Source organism: Myotis yumanensis, unplaced genomic scaffold (genome assembly GCF_028538775.1).
Source record: "Myotis yumanensis isolate MYYU_CA2020_CCGP unplaced genomic scaffold, mMyoYum1.0.hap1 SCAF_2, whole genome shotgun sequence".
Taxonomy (NCBI): Eukaryota; Metazoa; Chordata; class Mammalia; order Chiroptera; family Vespertilionidae; genus Myotis; species Myotis yumanensis.
Window position 1 is genome coordinate 161,818,848 of NW_027223753.1, and position 9,802 is coordinate 161,828,649.

At 41.1% G+C, this 9,802-nt stretch overlaps 1 protein-coding gene across 17 annotated transcripts in view; it reads left to right on the forward strand.

Moving 5' to 3' along the window:
- Nucleotides 1-8,333, forward strand: part of KALRN (kalirin RhoGEF kinase) — a 635,703-nt gene extending 627,370 nt beyond the window's left edge. For all 17 annotated transcript variants that reach the window (XM_070406353.1, XM_070406356.1, XM_070406366.1 and 14 more), the window contains 2 exons: nt 258-396; nt 1,295-8,333. In XM_070406353.1, coding sequence (XP_070262454.1) covers nt 258-396; nt 1,295-1,840 — 685 coding nt within the window. In that variant the 3' untranslated portion in view covers nt 1,841-8,333. The remainder of the gene's footprint in view (nt 1-257; nt 397-1,294) is intronic.
- The last annotated feature ends 1,469 nt before the right edge of the window (nt 8,334-9,802 follow it).

Below are 9,802 nucleotides of genomic sequence, written 5' to 3' on the forward strand. Positions count from 1 at the left end.
CCAAACAGAATGTGTCTTAAACAAGGTTATACAGATGTCTTCCCTGAAGCACACCACATTTGTGATTTTATTTACTTGTTTGCTTATTTATTTGTTTGTTTGTTTTAGTTCTAACTAAACTCTGGATAAAATATGCCTGTATGACCACTTTGATCTCTATAACCAGGGGGTAGGAAAGATCTTACAGATGTGTATGTGTGTTATTTCTTTGTTTCTTTACAAACATAGTTCCTTTGCCTCTTCCTCCCTACTTTCAGGATGGATGATGGCCGGCTCCTGGACTACCTTATGAATCATGATGAGCTGATGGAAGAAAAGGTGGCCTTCTACATCCGAGACATCATGGAAGCACTGCAGTACCTTCACAACTGCAGGGTGGCCCATTTGGACATCAAGGTAATAAGAAACAGCCACCCCTGCAGGGAAGTGACCTAGTCCAACCTGCCAGTCATGATCCTTGAGGGATGTTCATTCTAATTCATTTTTATTTACTTAGATTAGAACCCTTCTGAATATTAAATAGAAACTAGGTTGTCACACAATTTAAATGTGTTTTTCGTGAGTTCACAATGACATTTGGGGTGAGGGAAGGTAGGCAAGCTTTAACCACTACTTCTAACTTTGTAGAAGGAAGCAAATAAATGTCAACTTTTCCATGGTGCTCAAGAAAGGCCCTGTTCTCCAAAATGAATAATTTATTTCTTCACTTGATTCAATGCAGAAGTAAGGGATACCTATGAAAACATGATTTTCCATGTCAAAAGACCTCCCACCCCCATTTAAGCTTAGTTTGAAGCCTCCTATGTGCTTTGCAGAGGGAATGTCCCATATACTATAGGCTTTATCAAAATACTAGAGGCCCGATGCACGAAATTCATGCACTGGGGTTGCGGGGAGGGTGTCCCTCAGCCCGGCCTGCACCCTCTCACAGTCTGGGAGCCCTCAGGGGATGTCTGACTGACAGCGACATTCATAGTGGTGCCACAAAGTGGGAGAGGCTCCTGCCACCACCGCTGTGCTCTCCAGCTGTGAGCCCAGCTTCTGGCTGAGCGGTGTTCCCCCTGTGGGAGCACACTGACCACCAGGGGACAGCTCCTGCATTGAGCGCCTGCCCCCTGGTGGTCAGTGAGCATCATAGCGATCGGTCATTCTGCTGTTTGGTCGATTTGCATATTAGCCTTTTATTATATAGGATAGCAGAGCTGTGCTTGAACTAATGGAGTTCTACTGATAGTCAAACAGAGGGCTGAACTTGCCTTCTCTTTTCCCTGCCTCCTTGGAACTATCTCCTCAGCCTGAAAACCTGCTCATTGACCTGCGGATTCCAGTGCCTCGAGTGAAGCTCATCGACTTGGAGGATGCTGTCCAGATCTCAGGTCACTTCCACATCCACCACCTGCTGGGCAACCCTGAGTTTGCTGCCCCGGAAGTGATCCAAGGCATCCCTGTGTCCCTGGGCACTGACATCTGGAGCATTGGGGTTCTGACATACGTCATGCTGAGTGGGGTCTCTCCCTTCCTGGACGAGAGCAAAGAAGAGACGTGTATCAATGTGTGTCGGGTGGACTTCAGCTTCCCCCATGAATACTTCTGTGGCGTAAGCAATGCTGCCAGAGATTTCATCAATGTGATCCTACAGGAAGACTTCCGGAGGCGGCCCACAGCAGCCACCTGCCTGCAGCATCCGTGGCTGCAGCCCCACAATGGCAGCTACTCCAAGATCCCTCTGGACACCTCCCGCCTGGCGTGCTTCATAGAACGCCGCAAGCATCAGAACGATGTGCGGCCCATTCCCAATGTCAAGAGCTACATCGTCAACAGGGTAAACCAAGGGACGTAGCCGTGTCCCAGCCCTAGAGGTTTCACATGGAAGTGCAGTGTGAACCAAAGCAAGACTGAATGTGCTGTAAATAATTCTGTTCATTATTTCACTCCGTGCAGTTCTCTGGATTGAGAGATGATCCCTTTTAAACCTCGTCAGTGGTTATTCAGGGTCTGAGCAGCAGAAAAATCACCCTATATCCAGGGCTTTCCACAAGGCCATTCAGAAGAGGCAAAGGAGGAGAAAGTCACAGAGCGTATTACAAAGAGGGGCAAGGATAACAAGAATACTAGCTGATACAGAATATTAATTGTGTGTTCCAAAGAGAGTGGGTAACTGGACAAAACTTCAGCTCACTGTAGTGAGTGTAAAAGGTTTCTCTGCCTTGGCTGAAATTTTAAGCCAAAAGTTCTGTTTAACAGAGATGTCATGTATGCCAACTAGTGTGATTTAGATTCCTTAGATATAGTTTCTTTATAGGAACCATCTACACATACAGTGAACTATATCCCATTCCGAATTCAGAGTTTTATAATGTAGAGGTCTATATGAAATCAGCATAAGTAACTTTGAGTGCTCCAGTTAGGACAGTGATTTCTTTACCGAAGCATTACATTGTTTTGACTAAGCACAATTAGATGACGAGTTTTTTAGAGCATTTTATACATCTTGTATAGAAATCTTTTACCAGAACCTGTGCATGAAGAGAAAGCAGCTACCCCTTTGCAATCTGTGGGTGAGAAGGCCTTCCTCTCAGTCACAGGCATTTGACTCTCGTAGGTTCTGTATAGGAAATGCTACTCCCCAATTCACTGGCAGCTCAGAGTTCATCTGGCAGGAAAGCCTGCCGGAAAATCAGTCCATATACAGTAAGAGCTGTAGGCTGCTTTTATGTCTACACTTGGTTTGAAATTGATAGTGAATATAACAGGTTCATATAAAAGGGCAAATAGAAACCTTTCCTACAATTTCTCTGAACTCTATACCACCACTTTCTGCTGACCTCTACAACTGTAGAATGCAGTCCCCAGAAAGCTGGCCTACTTGATTTCCTACCCCTTGTGGAAGCTAAGGGGTGCTCACCAAAAGGAGGCAGCCATATATAGGCCTTGTAAAGGCCTGGTCCCAAGTCCTTTTTGAAGCCATGGAATAAAACCTGATACATCAGCCTAATAGAGCATTGAGTTTTAACTGCGATTGCAATACTACCACCACTCAGCCGCCAATGTTTCCTGAGACTGAAAGGACTAATTGCACTTTGAGGCCGATGCTGCTTTCTGGTGTATATTCTTCGCATCAGATGACTATTAACTGCCCTTTGTTCTGCTAGTGGAAGAACAATTAAACCTGGGCATTTCATGTTTTGTTTTTTCTATTTTTTGTTTTGGAAAACGTTTTTGTTTTTGTGTTTGTACATGATCCACTCTTTGTTTTCTGGAACATGTTTTGAAACTTGTGGTTATGCAAACAATATTTTAAATAGTTAAGTCACATATTTGTCCAAATCAGGTTTAATGGCATTGCTTCTGTCCTAGAGTAGGATTGAAAACATTGAAATCATGCAGCTCAGAAGTGCAAGCAGGGAGCTGATAAAGTATAAACAGAACTACAAACCTATCTAAGTGAAAAAGAAGGGTGGACATAAGCCTGAACTTTAATATATAAAAACACTGATCTGCACAGTGGAAAGGTAGAATTAAAAATACTCCTCATTCCTTCCCACTGATTTCAAAGTCAACTTCCTCATCTACCCTCCACTTCATCCCATCCAAGATTATAAATGAACAAATGAGTAGAAAGTATAAGCAATAAGACTAGATAGCACTTCGTATTTTCAGGATTAACCAAATATGTGGAAACCGACTCCGACTGTGTTCGTTTCCTAGTTTTTGAATGGCCTGGGCCATCAAGGGTCCCTTCCTCAGAGCGCTCCCTTGATGAACCCTCCATAGTCTTTACTTAAAAACGAATGTATATACAAATGCTATGTGACATGGTATTTTCAAATGTAAAACAATTTACTGAAAACTCTTTTCATAAACATGTCTTTATTGTGAGACATAGCTTAAAAGAAGAAAGCCTGGTCCCTGCACTCATCGTGAGATAGAGTGCGGGCACTGGGGATTCCAAATATCCATATATATGGCCTGGCAAGTTCTGTTCTGTCCACCCCGGATGGCGATGAAAGAGCCCCTGCTGAGTCATTCTGAGTGTTGATGACCAAGCAGGAGACAAGCTGAGTTTCTGCTTAAGAAGGGCAGGGCCCAGGACAATGGTGCACGGGCTGCACAGGAGAGCATCAGTGGAATCGCGCTGTGGGGAGGGCAGTTGACAGGATGTTAGAGCCAAAGCTTTTGCATCAGCTTTTACAGCGGGGTGGGGAGGATTCAGACATGAAATTGCATGGAATTCCCCCTCCCCAAGGGCACTTGGGGAAGTGAGGAGACGGAAGGGAAAGGACACAGGCATGAAAAGTAGTATGATTGTGTTAACTGGAGCCAAAGTACAATCATTAGAGTAGAATAAGTTTAATAGAGGCCCCAAGAGGAAGAGGGTATAGTTTATCTAGTTTGGCAACTGAAGGAAACTCACAGGGACGCCCCCTGTCTGCAAAGTTTCTGGTTCCTCCCAACTGTGATGAGGTAGCGATCCTGGTTCAAGAATTCTCCACAGCGAGTTGGAAGTAACACGGAGTCCCAGAACAGGACTGGGAAATGGACGTTAGGTGAGAGATGAGGGGCCAGGGATTACTTCCTTGTACCTGTTTTGGGAGATATATTTAGTTCTTCGAATAACAAAAAAGTGGAAAGGAGAGAAAATAGTCCGTTTCTCTAATTAGTCCACTTCTCTAAAACAGTGGTCCTTGAAATCAAAACTTAATGAGGAATTAGTGAAAGTGAACTTCTAGTTGAACTGGGAAAAAATGTAAATGTTGGTTAAAGTCACAGGCTTCTTGCTTGGCTTATATTCATTGCATAGGGTTTGGGGTTTTTTGTTTGTTTTGTTTTGTAAAGGTGGGATGGAGAAAAAAGGGAAAGATCAGGGACAACTCATAATAATTTTTAAAAGGCATAATGATTTACTGCATCTTTTACAATTGTTTCAGATTAAATAGATTTATATCTACTTACAGCCGAATGTGGGAACATTTTTTTTTAAATAATTGTGGTGTTGGCAGTGTCCTTCGGGTCTCTCACAGCCATATCACTCTTGGGGGAGAGGAGGAGGGGGAAAGCTGGCTTCACTGCTTTGTGACTCACAAAGCCTTTATAATGGTAGTGCCTTTCAGAGGGGAGGACGGGAGATAAAAAAGTTCATTGTATTTAGAGTGACTGATATTGCAGCATTTTTCTTCACTTTATAATATCTTTTAAATGAAAACATCTGAATATAGGGTGAGCCTAGGAATTCTTGAGTTACAACCTCAGCTATTCCTGATTCACCCTTTCTTACAGAAAGTCTTTGTTTTTATTTGGCCCAAATGTCCCCATTGTTAGAAAGTTAGGGGGAAAGAGGGTAGACGTTAATTTCATAGGAATGTTGGAAGAATACCTTAGTTGGGATGTCTAGAAAATACCTTGATTTTTTTTTTAAAGTGCTACACACTGCCAGTGCTAAGAATTTTATTGATAGGAACTTTGAACATTCCAATTTTTCAATATTCGTGTCTTTAGATACCTTTTGCAAACTCATGAGGTTAAATTCCATCAAGTGATTTTAACTGGAAGTACTAAGTGCTCTTTGCCTATGTTATTTGGTCTTGGCCTGTAATTTTGATCATTTAAAAGCTTGTCTACAGAAAAAGGTTAGGAAGAACTGGTTGAAGTCTCATGTCAGTAAGCTGTCTTCTTCAGTATTTCTTATGGCAGACACAGGAGTAAGATGCCCTCCAAAGCAACCGCTGCTCTCTCCTCTCAGAGAGCTTTGCACTCTGGGAAAATTGGCAGAGAAGACCCCAGACAGCCACTTTCCTCACTGGGAAGGCAGAAGTGAGAAGAAAATATTGTCTGATTTTACACCTCACTCTTCAGAGTCTCACTGTCATCTGCTACAGAAACAAGTTAAATGTGCAGGTGTAGAAATGAATAGAACTGTTGGTTTGGGGAAGGAAAATCTTGAATCTTTCTTTTTTTTTAAGATAATTCGTTTTTTCAGGAGCATATTTGCTTTCTCATAGCCTTTATGATTTGGTGCCATGAGTTAGTCATCACTTTTTTCTCATATGAAAGAGCATGGAAATTTACATCTGTGAGAATATGTCCCCATTATAGAATTAGGAAGCAAATATATTATAAACCAGATGGAGGTTATTTCTGTGAATTAACTAAAACTTTGCCCCATGAATTTGATAGAGGAGGGAATATTTCACACATAAGGGGTCTCTGCAGTGGGGCAAATGTGCAAATACCATGCCTTGCTCAGTTTGGGGGAATGTTGACCTATTTCTTTCTCTCCCATGTAGCATCTCTGTGGAGTCCAGGCTAGGCAAACACAGTATGTGAGCTTTCAGTGGCTTCATTTGTATTATGGTTTTTCTTAACTATTTAAAATCTCGGGATCACATACTCCACTAAGGGAAGCTACTATGTTCGTATTCATTTTATAAACACTCTAAGGCTCTGGTTGTTTCATTAACTCTAGAGGATTAAAAGGCACTGCATTTTGTTCACAGACTACACATTAGAAAATATTCATGTGAGAAACCTATACAGAAATAGAACACAGAGGTATCATAGGCCATATTTTCTTCATCACTTTTTAAAAAATATATTTTTATTGATTTCAGAGAGGAAGGGAGAGGGAGAGAGATGGAAACATCAATGATGAGAAAGAATCATTGATGCGCTGCCTCCTGCACCCTCCCCCCCACCCCACTGGGGACCGAGCCCGCAACCCAGGCATGTACCCTTGACCTGAATCGAACCCAGGACCCTTCAGTCCACAGGCCAACGCTCATCCACTAAGCCAAACCGGCCAGGGCCATCACTTTTAATATATGTAGAAGTTAAAAAGCAATTACTCTAAGGCAAATTTTCATCTTCGAGGGATATTTGCGAAAAGCCTGCAATAGTACTCATAGGCTATTGTGTTTCCCTGTCAGCCTGTTTGCTGGGAGATTCTAAACTGTGGTCAGATTTAGTTTCTATTCAAATGTTCAAGATTAACTGCTTATTCACATAACTTATTTTGGATAGTGATAATAGCTGAGAAAATGGAGGGTGGTAGAAAAACGTGCAAATAAAATTATTGGAGTCCCAACTCTGGAGGCTTAATTTAAGCAACCTAACTTGCTAGCCCAAGAATAGCTAGAATAAGAGTTCCATCATGCCTGACTTCTTTCAAGAAATGAATCCACATCCAGGAGTACTATGGAAACTGTTACCATGATCTCAAGGACTGTGGTTATGAATTTGAAGTTAACAAACATACATATTCTCTTACTAACTTAAGCCATATCTGTCATCTCTATGTTTGATCTTTTTTTACCCTGGTGCTTTTACCTCTTTTTCTGCCAAACTTCAGCCTACTCTATGGGGAAAGTGAGTGAAACTGTAGTTAAGACAAATGTGAAGACTGAAAAAACTAAACATCCTCTTTAGAGTGAGATCCTAGTCAGAGAACAGTAGTGATCAAAGTGCAAACTGTTAGAAAATACGGATATATGTACATCTGTACATGTATATAGTGTATAATATATATGTATATGTTATTGCTCATATGCAGAAATCTATCCATTTGAAGACAGCCCAGATGGGTCAGTTTTTCTATTGGAAAACGATTCAGGGCCATTAAAAATCATTAGGGCTGGTGGGTAGAGTTAGATTCTACTCAATTAGGAATTATTCGCAGTCTTGAAGTCCACAAAACCAAATCAACAAAGCCTGAAGCATAATGGGGCCATTGCTTAGGATATTATGCTTACATGGAGTCAGAAGTACCTTTATATTTGAATTATTAACAGTTGGTTTGCAAACTGCACTGGCACCTCTTGGTTTTGAGTGACCCCTCCCCACCAAGTCTTTTGGGGTGGCTTCTCTGGCTATTCAGATAAAAGGGCCTTCTCCATAAGTGGACAGGTTTCCCCATAGGGACCATTACACATATACATATAAGTTCATACTTTCATCAGGCTTGTTAATAATTGGTTTAAAAATCACTCCACAGTATTGATAAATAGCTCTATATTTTCAAGGTGCAGAAGAATTCCACAGCCTTAATTATTTCAGTGTCTTGCTGGTCTGCCTTAAGTGTATCTTCTGGGTTTTAGTTGTCTTATTATTTTTAAAATTTTCAGCAGTTATTCATTTTGTATGCACACAATGTCGTTTTGTAAATGTAGGTTGTAAATATTTTATTTGTAAGTCAAATTCACTCACGTGTAATGTTGTAAAGTGATGACCTGCTGTCTTGTCATTACTATAGTAAATGTTATAAGTTATGGATTGAAACTTCAAAATGTACATCTCACAAGTTATTCATGCCTATAAATATACTATACGAAAGATGATTATTTCTGGTGGCTTTTTTGTTTTCTAATTAAAACCTTTATTCAAAAAAGTAATTTTCTCTCTCTTTCCCCAAATATATGAAAGCTTTTGACAAGTTAAAAATATTACAACACTTTTTGCCCAGGATTTTGGATAGAAAGTAACAATTTTATAGCCTGGAGAAGAATTCTAAGGCATTTTTAAATTTTTATATATTTTTATTGATTTCAGAGAAGAAGGGAGAGGGAGAGAGAGATAGAAACATCAATGATGAGAGAAAATCATTGATGAGCTGCCTCCTGCATGGCCCCTACTGGGGACCGAGTCTGCAATCCAGGCATGTGTCCTTGACTTGAATCAAACCTGGGACCCTTCAGTCCTCAGGCCGGCGCTCTATCCACTGAGCCAAACTAACTAGGGCCCTTTTTTGTTTTTTAATATGATATTGATTTTTTACAGAGAGAAGGGAGAGGGATAGAGAGCCAGAAACATCAAAGAGAGAAATATCGATCGGCTGCCTCCTGCACACTCCCTACCAGGGATATGCCTGCAACCAAGGTACATGCCCCTGACCGGAATGAACCAGGACCCTTCAGTCTGCAGGCCGAAGTTCTATCCACTGAGCCAAACCAGTCAGGGCCATTTTTTTTTTTAATGCTGACTAAGCCTCAGGTGTGAATTCTAGTGTTTCATGTGGCAACTTTGTTAGCAAATTGGCAGGCTGTTTGGGCTGGATCGCACAAGTTTATGAATCATAGTGTGAACTCGAGGAATCTGGATTAGCCTACATAGATATGATCAGGCTTCGAAAGACTGCATGTGCCACCCAAGTGCAAAAAAGACTGATTCATAGTACAGTGTCAGTTAGCTAGAGTGCTCAAATTGATTGGCTTATTTTGCCAATAAAAACAAAATGTTTTGCCCTAGCTGGTTTTGCTGGGTATATAGAGCGTCAGCCTGTGGACTCAAGGGTTCCTGGTTCAATTCCACTCAAAGGTACATGCCCAGGTTGTGGGCTCGGTCCCCAATAGGGGGCATGCAGGATGCAGCCAATCAATGATTCCCTCTCATCATTGATGTTTCTATCTCTGTCTTCCTCTTCCTTCCTCTCTGAAATCAATAAAAATATATTTTAAAAAATATTTTGCCCTAGCTGGTTTTGCTCAGTGGATAGAGCGTTGGCCTGCAGACTGAAAGGTCCCAGGTTCAATTAATTTGATTGATTTTCCTCTCCCTTCCTCTCTGAAATCAATTATATATATATATGTTTTAATATTTGGCTTCTATTTCATCAAGATTTACTACATTTATTTAAAGTGAGAAACAACTGTCAACGGACAGGCTCTTCACACTGGTTGGTCAGCACAATTTCTTCAGAGAAAACGCAGATATACATAAATAATATTGAAATGAAATAGAAATCAATTTGATGAGCAACAATCATTAGCCCTATGGCTTTCTGGGTTGTGTGCCTTAAAGTACTGCCCTCTAC